The 14,826-nt window shown below is 38.0% G+C and overlaps 1 protein-coding gene across 2 annotated transcripts in view; it reads right to left on the reverse strand.

Annotated features, from left to right (window-relative positions):
- ARHGAP42 (Rho GTPase activating protein 42) overlaps window positions 1-14,826 on the reverse strand; it is a 287,206-nt gene that overhangs the window by 29,428 nt on the left and 242,952 nt on the right. For both annotated transcript variants that reach the window (XM_033862115.2, XM_019923816.3), the window contains exons 13-15: window positions 1,912-1,974; window positions 901-975; window positions 179-263 (exon numbers count right to left, since the gene is read on the reverse strand). In XM_033862115.2, coding sequence (XP_033718006.1) covers window positions 179-263; window positions 901-975; window positions 1,912-1,974 — 223 coding nt within the window. The remainder of the gene's footprint in view (window positions 1-178; window positions 264-900; window positions 976-1,911; window positions 1,975-14,826) is intronic.

Genomic DNA, 14,826 nt, shown 5'->3' on the forward strand with positions numbered 1-14,826 from the left:
CATATAAGTTCCAGAACACTAAACATAACCACTACCACCCTGTGCTATTCCACCTTAAGTGAAGGAACTGTGTTAAGGAGTGAAGCTAAGAAACAGGGGCTCCCTGGGATGCGTGGTGACTGCCCAAGAGGGTGACTGAGAAACCACAGCACGGTGGCAAGAGTTAAGCCCCCCTCACCTGAGGTAGTTTTTCAGCCCACTTGTTATTGTCTTATTATCCCACAGTTCAATATCAATGTCCATATCAGGAGGGGATTTGGGAGCTGAAAAGAATTAAAATAAGATGTTTAAACTGTGCAATTCAAAACATCACTCACACCATTAAGAAAATGGATACTAACATAAGTAGGTCACAGAGAGAGGCATGTATTTCTTAGAATGCCAATGGAGTTAACCTTAGGATTGTTGTTTGCATGAGTTGGTGCAAAGCTCACTCTGACACTGAACCTCAAAGATTTCTAATGGAATATAGTTTTTCAAATCAGATGTTTGCTAATTGCTAACATCACAGCACACTTACTATGTATTAGGCTTACAAATAAGGAGGTGAAGGCACAGAGAAGTTAAGCAAATTACCCAAGGTCACAAAGCTTTTAACTGGCCCAGTTAAGATTCCAAGTCAGGCAATCTGAATCCCAGCATCCATAAATCCTATTGTACCTCTAGCTAATCAAAGGATACTTGAGGAAAAGTCCAATATTATAAAAAGGGCCCCTTCTCAAATTCTGATTGTTCATCTATTACAATGGACTTTAAAAGCTGAATACAAATATTAATTTTAAATATGACTTGAAAATACTCAAAGATAAGCAATAATCTAGATCTCAAAGAAACCTATGGTTTGAATTTTCTTTAAGAATGCAAAAATTAAGTAAGTAACTGGCTTCATCCAAAACTTACAAAATGTGGTATTCATGAGTTTCTGAACTTTGGAGTTCACTCCTCCTATTCGGTAAAGACCTAAAATTGTGATGCCTAATGAGAAGGAAAAATCACAAGAAAATGGCTTAAGACACAGCTTCTGAAGTACAAAATGTTAAAAACTCAGATATATGCCTACACAAAATCTGAAAGCTATGTATCCAATTTTACAGTCTAACTTTAGCAAACCTACCCTAGAAACATCCATCAGACATATATTTCTCAGAGCAGACATTGAACAGTGATTTGAAAGTCTAAAGAGCTTCAAAATAGCGAAGTACACCTGCTTATTCACCACTACTTGAATATAAAAAAGCATCCAAGATGGAAAGGGATGATCAGTATTTCTCATACTCTGTTTCCTCAGTCACAGAGTCCTGCATGTTGAACAGTTTGATGGAATTGATAGCTTCCCTTTAAAGGTGAGGAAACAGATTCAGAGATTTTAGGGAACCTACTTAACTTCGCAAAACTTCTAAGTGGCAGCACCAAAATTTGAATCTAAGTTTAAAGAACTCCAAAGCCCAATAGGAGGTTTTGCTTTAGACAAGTTTTCCAGGAAGTAAAAGGCAACTGGAGAGGACTTCAGGACCGAGGTCATAACTAGAATGAGGAAAGGTGCTGAAATTGTGACAATGACTAAAATCACTCTGAGATATAATGTAGGGAAAGAGGAGAGCTGAATTCAAGCTCCTTAGGAATCTTACCTTCCTAAAGCTTGAAAAAAAAAAAACAAAAAACAGAGTCCATCAATAAGAAGTAAAATGAGGCTATATTATGAAAATTCATTAAAAATCAAGTACGTCTGTAGTATGATTTTGGTAAACTGAAGTTCAAAGTATAGTTACTTATGTGTTTGTATAACTTATAATTCATATATTACTTAAAATAAATCTCCTGTTAATAACTAAGTATATCCTCATTCTGTGCAGTTTCTATGTAAGAAGGGACCACACAACAGTAACAGTGTACCCATCAGGCAACACCGACCTCTCGTTTCCACAGCTTGAATGCATTTTCTCACAAAGTTGAACCCTGCTTCATTTAAGTACACTGAAAGTAAAAGAAAATCATATTAAGTATTTATGTTGAACTTGCATTCCTGCTTCAGTTGGCTCTGTAGTTTCATGGCTTGATGGCACAGGGGTTGTTACTGAATTTGTCAAATATTTTGGTTAGCATATTAATTTTTATTTGGGGGTAGAACTGAAGGAGGGAGGTTCACATTCACCAACGTTTTTATATCAACTTGCTTCATTAGAAACATAGATCTAATAATAATTATATTATTAGATATAATTAATAATTATATTACATAGCTATTCACATTTTTTCCCATGAGATTCTCAAAACAACATTATGAGGTAGAGAGAAAGCTTTGCAATCTTAAGATGGTTCACCAAGTTGCTGAAAACTTCTTTTCTTTGTTCTAAGATCTAGAGCCACATTTTAACTCAGGTCTCCTGAATTCAAGCTCAATGTTCTATTCTATTGCATTTTGAATCATGTTCAAAATATGCTTAGTGAGTCCGCTAAAAATCCCCCAAAGATCCTCTATTATGAAACAGCAATTTATTTTCATTGCTTTTTGACAGATTTTCTTTAGATTTTTCAAATTTTCTTAAGGTTTGGGGGCCAGATCAAGTTAGGTTACTTGTTTAAACAGAATGGATTTAAAAATACCAAATAACACTCAGAGGAAAAATTTAAAAATTTTTTGATACTATAATAAAATTTTTCATCAGATGTGGTGTACATATTGTATTTCTTAATATTCCCAAATCATAATATATGAAGACAATTCAAACCAATAAAAAATTAAAACTGGTTTCCATTTAAAGATGGTGGATTAAATACATCCATGTAACTACACAGATTCACAGACAGAAAAATATATATCAAAAAATTATGCTAAAAAAAATAGGTGCCAGGAAAGACAAAAAACTTTGAAGAAATCCTAGACCACGAAAATCACTGAAACTGAATTGACTGAAAAGTTTGAGAAATCTGAGATTAGAAATGAGAAATCAAAAAACTAGAAGTACTACAATGTGATATCATCCCATACCTGTCAGAATGGCCATCATCAAAAAAACAAAAGAACAAAAACACAAGTAACAACTGTTGCCAAGGATGTAAAGAAAACAGAATCCTTGTATACTGTTGGTAGGAATGTAAACTAGTGCAGCCACTGTGGAGAACAGTATGGAGGTTTCTCAAAAAACTAAAAATAGAACTAGCATATGACTCAGCAATTCCACTCCTGGGTATATATCCAAAAAAACCCAAAATATTAATTCAAAAAGATACATGTACCCCAATGTTCACTGCAGCATTATTTACAATTGCCAAGATATGGAAACAACCTAAGTGTCCATCAGCAGATGAATGGATAAAGAAGATGTGGTATATATACACACAATGGAATACTACTCAGACATAAAAAAGAATAGCAGCAATTGGGTATTATGCTAAATGAAACAAGTAAGACAGAGAAAGACAAATACTGTATGATATCACTTATATGTGGAATCTAAAACATACAACAAACTAGTGAATATAACAAAAAAGAAGCAGACTCACAGATATAGAGAACAAACTAGTGGTTACCAGTGGTTATCTGTGGAATCTAAAAAATACAACAAACTAATAAATATAACAAAAACAGCAGATACAGATATAGAGAACAAACTAGTTGCTACTAGTGGGGGAGGAGCGGGAGGTACAAACTATTGGATGTAAGATAGGCTCAAGGGTGTATTGTACAAAATGGGGAATATAGCCAACATTTTGTAATAATTTTGTAAATGGAAAGTAACCTTTAAAAATTGTATAAAATTTTTTTTTAAATTAAAAAAATCTAGAGATACTGACTTGGTAGAATATTTATTATACGTTGTTAGGCAAAAAAAAAAGTAATCTATAGGACAATACAACCCAATTTTTTAAAACATAAAATTTGAGGGTATGAATGTTTCTATTTTCCTAGGAAAAAGCTCTAGAAAGATCATGCAAATTGCAAGTAAGAAAGAAAAGGACAGAAGGTAGAAATTGTCATTTTTATTCATTGGATTTTGTAACTATTTTATATATCTTTTAAATTAGTTTTTAAAAATAAAAAATAGATTTAAACATGTAAAAATGCCAAAACTAAAATATATATTGCTACCAATACAAACTGGCTTATTTATTTGTGTGTCCCCAGTGCCCTAGATGTCAAGGGAACAGAACTCAGTGAATGCTTTGGGTGAACTCAACATACAAGAATGAATGGCCATTATTCAAGCATCTTTCTAGAGCTGACTACCTACATGACAGGGGAGCTTCTTTGGGCACCAAGAAGGGATTGCTTACTTCCAATAACCCAAAATGCCAAGCACAGCATTATAGTATGAATATATTCAGATAATTTAAAATATTTATTGAACATAGGAAAAAGGTAGAATGGAGAAGGAATCAATTATTAATTTTCATTTTTAATAACAGAAACTGAGCCAAAAAATGTAACCCTGGTAAAAATGATACACTAGCATTTTGTATCAATTAAAACTGCAAGTTCCTGACATTTATAACATTTGGTTCTTGAGGTCACATTTTTCAACTTTTCAATAAAAAGTATTAAAAGAAAGAGAAATCCATTTTTTAAAAATTTCAGTAAAACCTGCCCTTGGCTAAATGAACGAAAATAATTGTGATATATAAAAACAGATTTTCTTTAAATATCCATTTTGAGAAAAATAAGTAATAACCAGGCTATATCTTGAAGGTATACTGGGATATTTGGTGGCAATACACCATTCTATCTTAGTAAACCAGTATCACAGGCTAATTATGAAGAAGAAAATTTTACAAACATTCAGTCTGACTGCCAGGTCATTCCATGGGTGCCACTGTCCTGATGTGTCCCATGGACCTTGTGTTTTAGCTCTCTTCACGTGAGTAAATAAAACATTATCGATAAATTCAGGAATGTGAAAAAATACACTGTGTTGGCAAAAATAACCATGCATTTTTGTTTTGTTTCCTTTGAACATCCTTTTCTATTGCCTGAAAGAGTATAGAGAGGTTCCATGGTGCAGAGGTAGCACCCAGCTTTGCTTAGAGCCAGGCAAACCTGGGATGGATCTCAGCTCTACTATTTACTGCTGTGTGGATGGAAGTGCGCCTATTAACTTTTATGAACTCTAGTTCTTTCATCTATAAAATGAGGGAAATAACAATACCTATGTTAAAGGGTTGTAGTAAGATGAAGACAAAATCCACATGAAGCACTGAAGAGTGGAAAACAATGGAACAAACCTAATCAGATGCTAGTTTCCTTCCCCATGTGCTCCTATCCACACATCACTGAGAAAAAGAAGAAACGGTAAAAAAAAAAAAGGGTCAACCACTAGTACTAACCAGATGAAAGAGACAGTAGTTACTCTCCCATTTAGCAGCTGTATTACTGGACACAGTTTTAATCTCTCTCATCCTCAGATTCCTCTTCTATACAGTAAGGATAATAGTAGTATTGTCTTCACAGGGCTATTCACAGATGAAATATGTTAACATTGAAAGCTCCTAGAACAGTACTTGGAATATAGTAAGTGCTGCAGAAGTGTTGGCTGTTATCATCATCATCATTATTGGCTAGAGGAGAATATAAAATCTACATATGTCAATCACATGTATTCTTGGGGCCTGGCTGAAGTCACGGGGCTTGAGGTACTATCTGCCAGAAGTGTTATTTTTCAGAGGCATACTATATTACTTATTTTAAAAATATTTGGGGCCAGGGCAATGATCTATTTTTTTAATATAAATTTATTTATTTATTTATTTATTTTTGGCTGTATTGGGTCTTCGTTGCTGCGCGTGGGCTTTCTCTAGTTAGGGTGAGCAGGGTGTACTCTTCGTTGTGGTGTGCAGACTTCTCATTGTGGTGTCTTCTCTTGTTGCGGAGCACAGGCTCTAGGCACGCAGGCTTTAGTTGTTGTGGCATGCGGGCCTCAGCAGTTGTGGCTTGTGGGCTCCAGAGTGCAGGCTCAGTAGTTGTGGCACACGGGCTTAGTTGCTCCGTGGCATGTGGGATCTTCCCAGACCAGGGATCGAACCCGTGTCCCCTGCATTGGCAGGGGGATTCTTAAACCCTGCACCACCAGGGAAGTCCACAGTGATCTATTTCTTTAAAAAAATGGAGATCAGGCATAAACCACTCAGGCCCTGTGAATCTAGCTGACCACTGAAGAGACAACAAGTTGGATATTCATATATATGTCCCTATGCTCTCATTAAACTTCAATAATCACAATGAACAAACACATCCTCTCATTGGAACGGAACTGTAGTAGCCTGGGATTACTGTTCACTCATATTTGCTGCTCCTTCCTGCAGGAAGATTATGTTTCTCAGCTCCCTCTAAGACAGACTTGGTCATATGATATGCACTAGCCAACGAAATATGAATGGAAGTCACAAATGTCATTATCCATCAGCTAGGAAGAGCTGGTATGTATTGTGGAAGCCTGCCATTTTTTTCCCCCCTCTGGTACAAGATCATCAATGTTACAGAGAGAAGGTATTACATGAGCTTGGGTTTTAGAGTAAAAATTATGTATAAGAGAATCACAGCTGACCTGAATGGACATATCGCATATTCAAGAGATGAACCTTTATTGTGGTTAAGTCTCTGAGACCACAGCATAACCTGGCCAGTTCTGATTTAATCATGTACAACTTAAACAGATTGTTATGGCAAAAAGGACTAAATGGAATAAAGCCAATCCTACACACTTCGCTTTTCCTCGCTTAACTGGTATTCATCCGAGTTTCTGGCTGCTGATTTGTCCATTCATATAAAAAGGCAGCACCCCTTCACGGCTGCCTAACAAACTACTGATCAACAGTGCCTTCATCCAAGCACTCAGCAGTTTCTGCTGAGGTCTGAGGAGAAGAAGGCGATATAGCTTAAACGGGCTTTAGCACCCTCTGTCTCCCAGTGAGTGATGGAGGAGGAAGTCATAAGGAGGGGTGCTTCTGAGGGAAGTCAGAGACAAACACATTCGGTAAAGGAAACCTTTCCACCTTCCAAAGCCATGAAGGGGTTACTACACTTAGTATGCTAGTGCTAATGAGAATTCAGCAAAAATAGGTCTCTATGGCTTAAAAAAGAAAACCTGGGAACTCCTTAATGTTCAAATGAGAAGTCAGTGGAAGAGGTTCTTACTAAATAAAATCACACCATTAAAAGCTGATAATTTATCCTGATTCTTTCTTTAGTGGAGGGCAAGTACTCCTGCTGCAGCGGTAGAGAGGGGAGCATATGCATCTGTCTGAAGTACGAACTACTGAATCAGGGCTCAGTGCCTGGCCCAGAGCAGGCAGACAACACGTGCTTACTGATCCATAGCTGGCTAGTTATTGGTTTGTAGCTGGCTTGCTCAAGTACCCTCTCTGGCTTCTACAAGGGATAGAGCTTATCAGCTAAGAGCAGTTGCTTTTGTCAACTCCTCTCCAGGGCTCTTACCTCAGCCCAGTATCTCTCTGTAGAGAGGACCGGAGGGGTATGCAAAATACAACTACCACAAATTCCCAGTAATTGACATCTTACAATATTAATGATACCTGGCCTTTGGGGGTGAAGAAGAAGATTGGCTAACTAAAGAACTTAATTTATTCAATCAAAAGTTAAATAGAAACATTCCTATTTCCCTCCAGCAACTATTCAGGGCTGAAGTTTTTATTGAAACTCAAGTAAAGTTTCCATAAGGCAGTTTAGCAGCACAAAAGCTATTAATCTCAACAGAATTCAAAAAGCCATGAGGAGGAAAAAAAAGAAAGAATTGTTTTCCATGCAGCTAACAAAGCAAAAGTCCTTGTACCTTCAATTTCCTAGTAATTAAAAACCCAGCATGTCCTTACAGATGTAATCTACTTGGCCTTACAATACATTCTCAGGGTTGACAAAACAAAGTAGCACTTGTCTTTAATTTCCAATTCACATTTCTAGTCTGCCATTTCAGATTAAAAGGCCCCTATCACAGACAACTAATATCATACTATATGTGGCTTGAAAGAAACAGGAAAAGAAGATGAGTGCATTTAATGGCGTTTGTGGTTCCCACAGGACATTTTCTCTTTTCCCTAAAGGTAGTAGTTAACTCTCCACAGCCCCGGCCCATAACTATTTTCTCTTTCTGCTCTGCCCATGAAGAAGACTTGAGCTCTGACCCTCTTCCTGGGTCTCAGCGATGGAAACAGAACTGTATTTGCTCAGTGGCCTTGGGGAGAAGAGCTGAGCTATCTAAATAGCAGTAGGAAGTGCCAAAACATTTGTGACAGATGGCGCTTCCCAAGGATAAGATTGAGTTCACTTTTTCTGTTTGTTGCTGGGGAGAATACATTCCCTGGGTACACATGGGAAAAGCCACTGAAACACAGAGTGGTAGAAATTTGGAGTTGTTGGGAAATTATAAAATTATCTTCTAGTCCAATCCCTTTGATTTTGTACATGAGAACTGAATGTTAGGAGACTTTACCACTACACAGATGAGTAGTGACTTTTAATAGCAGAAACATCATTTGAAAGAACTTCCTTTTTCTTATTCACAATGATTGGAATAAAGTAGTTCCAAAATGGAGTATCGTTGAACAGAATTGCATGAGAGAATGAGAACTAGAAACCTTTCCTTTCGCAATTCCCAATTTCTCCAAGACATAGGGTAGAGGGACCAGCTGAAAAGCCACCAAATCAAATGTATGTATGAGTGGGGACAAGGCTCAGGGCACCAAGAGACAATGCCAGAGAAAGCAAGCCTAGGAAAAAAAGGCAACTGCCTCTGTCCCTGTTAACAACTAGTCCCATGATGAAAGTCTCACAACAGAAAAGGTGTCTCAAGACAGATAATTTGCTTCTTTGAAAAATGAGCTCAAATGGCGGAATTATATTTTCAATGGCACGGCTTGAGGAACAGTTTAGTTCTAATCTTTTTTTTTTTTTAGTTCTAATCTTAATTGAGGGATAATCTGCGTAGTAAGTACTCTCAAAATAAATCCATTCCCAAAGTCTTATAATTTCAAGAAAAGGATACTGTGGTATATTTTACAACCAGAAAAGTATCTGTGGATTTAATATCCTGTAACTGACCAACGCTCTAGCTTTTTAACTTGATGCTTTTTTCATAAAGACGAGTCAAATCTTCCTTCACTACTAAATTATGCTAGTCTCATTTACAGCATCTAGATTCTGAAAATGGTAAATTAAGAGTAACCACAAAGTAGGGAGACTTTTTCAGGTTAGGCTTGTAAAGAGTCCCATTACAGTCACAGCATAGTTTCACTCTCCATTGAACAGCATATGTCCTCTGTATATTCACAATATGGCCCTATTTTAGGACACTAGATAGTTCTTCATCTGTCTGTTGCTTTTAGGGTTTTCAGTGAAAGCACAGACTACTCCCAATTGCTGACATTAAAAACAGTTTTTTTTTAATCTGAGTTTTAGATTTTACCATCCTAAGCTTGACTGTTATCTTCCACAGTTCAAAAACACACATGCCCAGCAAAACTGAGTTTCCAAAGGATAACGGGAATAATTTAAGATAAGTGGAATCCATCTGAATTACCAAGGCTATAAAGAAGCACTTCTCAAGATGGCAAATGGATCAAGGCTGGTACTGGTTTCAAATACCAACTGTGAGAGAAGTTACAGACTAAAATTGACATAACGCCACCTTGGGGGAGAGTCAAGTGTCAAAAAGGGACATAGATCTCAGAAAACAAAATGGTGTGTAGAAAAATGATGGAAGGGGCAAACATAAAGAAGACACAAGATGCTGAACTCATAACATGATGAACTCGCATGATTTATTCAAGATCAGAGAAAGAGGTTTGAGAACTTCACAATCACTGGCATATAACTTTGAACTGAAACAAATAAAATTCTGGACCTATTACTAGGAAGAAAACATGATGTTACTCTTAATAGGATCAAGTGCTTGAATCTGGAATACTGTTTAGCATAAAGATATGTCCTAGGAGTCATTAAATCACTGGAAAAATAGTGGCTGATAAGACATGATAGAAGAGAAAGGGGTAAAATTACAGCCTGAGGAAGAGATTCAAAAGTCCATTAATAAATTTTAGGCCTTGATATAGTAGATTGTTCAAAATTATATGCAAAAAGATTAAATTCTGGGCTCCCCTGGTGGCGCAGTGGTTGAGAGTCCGTCTGCCGATGCAGGGCACGCAGGTTCGTGCCCCGGTCCGGGAAGATCCCACATGCCGCAGAGCGGCTAGGCCCATGAGCCATGGCCACTGAGCCTGCGCGTCCGGAGCCTGTGCTCCACAACGGGAGAGGCCACAACAGTGAGAGGCCCGCATACCGCAAAAAAAAAAAAAAAAAAAAAAAAGATTAAATTCTGAGGACTTGGAAAGGCACTTCATTGCATGTTGGATTGAAAATGTTTAGAAAGCCTCCCTCACGCAAATTGGCAATACCAAAAAGTCCACCCCACAGCAAGGGGGAGCTTATTTGTAGAAGGTGCAATCAATCCTGTGCCTCTACTACTCAGAGTTTCTTTTATTGGCGGCATATGCCATAGTCTTGACTTTTAAAACAGAGTACTGATTCTGTTCAGGTAAGCAAATATGAATCTCCAAGAATGTTTAAAAACAACTCAAAACAAGTGTAATTTTGGATAACTTGGCTTTATACCAATGTAGCAAGACCTTCTGAAATGACTACACAATTTCACATGTGACGTTTTAGAACGTTTAGAATACTTAAAAAGGTATTATTTTCTGCATTTATAAGCAAATTTACTAGACTACAAAAGATGCCTGGTGTTTAGGAAGATTATATTCTGCCAGAATCACAAATTTGTCTCATTAGGGTGTTGAGTTTGAGAGAATGAAATTTACTAGTTTTGTATTTATAATTTGACATGTCTATAGAGGCTTGATTGATTAAATGTATAAGTGGGAGAATTTTATCAAATTTGTGGAAAAATAAAGAAGTGAAAATGACTTACTTTTAAAATTAGTACATTTATAAATAAGAGCTGTATGTTGATTAAAAATAGGATTAAAGAAAAATTATGGCTTAAGACAAAATAATAAAAATAAAACTCAAAAATAGGTTTAAGATTTATAACTTCAAGTACTACCTATTAATAGAGCAAAGGTAATTTAAAGATTTTTTTCATGATCAAAATCTCCCCCTGGGCAATAAAAGCCTAGTGGCACTGAATAAGAATAAGAGCAAATATGTGCTGAGCACACATCTCAGGAAAGGCCTGCATGGAGAACTATGGAGAAGAGATGGAATCTGTCACCTCCTGTTCAGGGAACTGGGTGGAAAACTGATACATCATATCAAGAGCCAGAATGTGATAAATCATACAAACACATGGACTCTCAGACACCTATTTCTCTGAAACACGTATCAATTTATAATTACACATGGTGGCATAGTGATGTTTCAGGTGCCTAAGACTACAGGAAAGCTGATTTCCAGAAGAGTGAGTTTTTACTACAAGAAGCCCAAACTCCCTCCATCACAGCATAAGTACATTTGATAACTTTCTCACTCAAATTACCTAGTTATGATAAAAACTAGTTCCAAGGTGCATTAAGTATCAAATATATTCTGAATGACTTGACCACGTCCCCATTCAAAAGCTCTATTCAATATCTTATATATATATTCATTTGTTTTTCAGGAAGGATTTGTCTTTGAGTAGGTTCATTTGAATTTGAAAGGACTATCTTTATACTGGATATGAACAATGAAACCAATGTTAGAAAACACATTTCAAACTCTACTCAAATGCAAATTACACAACAGATTACTTTTTAGGTAATTGTTTAGAATGAACATTCAGTACTCACAAACCTCTTGTCGGTTGGTTAATGTTTCCCTGATTAGATAAAAGTGGGCAATGAAAGATTTTATACTAATCACTCTGACTGGCAAAAAAGAAATGAACACAAGAATAAAAACTGGAAATATTATTTTAACTCTTTAACATTAAAGGTATTTTAAATTATGCATTTTCTCTTGATAATTTCTGAAATTAATCACTAGGAAGCATTTCATCCAGATAAAATGATAGGCTTTTGAATACACTCAATATTTATTACTTTCAAATGAGTGCTTTCCCAGTTTTTATTGTTACTCCATTCTAACTTGTATTTTAATAACAATCCAAAAGTCAGGCTTATTAAGGCTGTTTTAAAAATAAATTTAGACATCATGAAAGTCAATTGAGTTAAATAAAATTTGAAAGTGCTTTAAAGGATATACACATAACCTTAGAAACATATAAAATTTGATTTTAAATGTCAAATAATTTGTATATGTAAATTACATATGAAGATACCCTAAACTAACCAAGGATTAAAGGTGGCAGATGACTAAAAAGGATTCAGAATATGATGGAAAATACATAAAATGTGTTCATTCAGAATGGTTTGACACAAATTCAGTAATAATACAGCCACAACATGTTTTCCTACATATCCCATGTGTTATGACAATGTCCTTACACTTCACAATCTTGGGCACAATCCCCTAAAATTAGCAGTGTTCATATCTTCAGTTTTGTAAATTGGAGCAGAGAAAATAAGATAAAGAAACCCTCTATTGCCATTAAAAAGAAAATCAAACAAAATATCAATTGCCTCAAATCTCTTTCTGGGATAAAGCAGGGTACATACTTATAAGTAATAAATGCCAAATAAATAAAATAATTTTGGTTACTATAAAGCCCAGTAGTTAGTGGTTTTAACATGAGAAACTCTGAATGAAAATTTCAAATTTGCTGAGTACCATCAGAACAAAGGTGCACTACTATGATTTTTCCAGAGTTAACTTTTAATATCACATAATACCTCTGTGATAAAAATAACTACATGATGGGGGTTGGTTTAAGATGCCAGCATAGGAAGATCCTGGATTCACCTCCTCCCATGGACACACCAAATCTACAACTACATATGGATCTGACAAAGACCTGAAAACTAGCTAAACAGCACCTCCACAACAAAGGATAAAAGGACCACATCAAGATGGCTAGGAGAGTCAGAAGCGCAGTCTCACCAAAAACCTCACCTCTGGCACAGCAACCCACAAGCACAAGGGATCTCACAAATATGGAACTTCTCCCTGAGGAGCTAGGGGTTTGTGCCCCACATCAGGTACCCCAACACTTACAACATGCACTGGAGAGATGAGTGCCCAAAACTTTTGGCTTTGAAAACCAACAAAAGGATGTGGGGACAGAAAAGTTTGCTCTTAAAGAGCTCACGTGCAGACTCATTCACCTCAGGACCCAGTGCAAAACCAAGTTTGAAAAGCTCCTAGACCATACATGAAGGAGATTCATTAGCTAAGATTAAAGGGTCTACAGAGGTCTTTGGGACTTTCTCCTGGGACAGAGGTGCTGGTGAGCACCATTTTTGTGCTCTCACTCCACAATGCTAGAGTTAAAGGACTTGACTTGCCTCCACACTCTCCTCTGGTCCCCCTGAAGCCAGAGGGTCTTACCCCACCCTCACGTATCCCTGTAGTTCTGCTGCAGCCCGTTATCTCACACTACCCCCATGTGTTCCTGTGGCCTTGAGGGAGGAGATAGATGGGCCCCAGGCTGAGCAGCTGGAGTTTGTCCTCTATGGACAGATACTCCAAGATGAAGACAATAACAGGAGGGAGGAGAAGCTGAGCCCTGCCCCAATAAGAAATAAAGAGGGCTTCCCTGGTGGCGCAGTGGTTGAGAGTCCGCCTGCTGATGCAGGTGACACGGGTTCGTGCCCCGGTCCGGGAAGATCCCACATGCCGCAGAGCGGCTGGGCCCGTGAGCCATGGCCGCTGAGCCTGCGTGTCCGGAGCCTGTGCTCCGCAATGGGAGAGGCCACAACAGTGAGAGGCCCGCGTACTGCAAAAAAAAAAAAAAAAAAAAAAAAAGAAAGAACTAAAGAGACCACATATTCTTCATTCTTGAAGTCAAGGAGACCTTCCTGACTATACACGCACAGAAAGGCTCCCTGGAGTTCAAAAGGGAGGGGGTGTCACTCCATAGTAAGTGATGTCAACCTACCCATAGGCCTCTTTGCTAGAATCCATCTTGGCTAAGAGATGTGTGCGCACACATGGGAGGACCTTGAGATAAACCAAATACAGATTCAGAGCCAGGCAAAACAAGATGATTGGCCAGAAGAAATGCCCCATATAAGTGATTCAAACTACCAAGAGGGTGCGACTCTCTCTGAGTCTGCCTGAGTCTATTCACATGTACCTTTCTGCCTCCTAATAAACACTTTACTTGTTTCACTACTTTCTGTTTCTTTGTGGGAATTCAAGGCCAGGAGCTTTGTCACTGGCCACTGTCCCTCATGGTCTAGTGGCTAGGATGCAGCACTCTCACTGCCATGGCCTGACTTCAATCTCTGGTTGGGCAACCGAAATTCTGCTTCAAGCCGCTGCAGGCTGAGGCCACCCAAGATCAGCCTCACTGTGACCATCATGTGCTTCTGCAGCACCAATGCAGCCAGCAGTCCCACCCCAGGCTCTCCCGTGGCCCACTGAAGCCAGAAGGCACATGCATTCCACGTACGAGACAGCCCTTGAGCACCTGGCTATGGTGTCCAGGGAGGCTTGCATTTCTGGGCCTTATGGCTCTGAAATAATTGAGACAGTTCATGGTATGGAACCACCCCTAAGACACTGACAGCATACTGAAACACACCCCCAGACTTCCTGTGAAAAAGCCCTATTTACTCGTCCCAGAGCTTAAGCCTGAGGGGAAGGCTTCAAGTTTACCACACATCTAGAAGCTATGGAGGAGCTCTGGGGGAATATAGACTGGGGGATGCCACCTTTGCACTATCCCTTGGCCTCATGACAGATCACCTGCACCTCCCAGA

This window comes from Tursiops truncatus, chromosome 8, assembly GCF_011762595.2.
Source record: "Tursiops truncatus isolate mTurTru1 chromosome 8, mTurTru1.mat.Y, whole genome shotgun sequence".
In the NCBI taxonomy this organism is placed as follows: Eukaryota; Metazoa; Chordata; class Mammalia; order Artiodactyla; family Delphinidae; genus Tursiops; species Tursiops truncatus.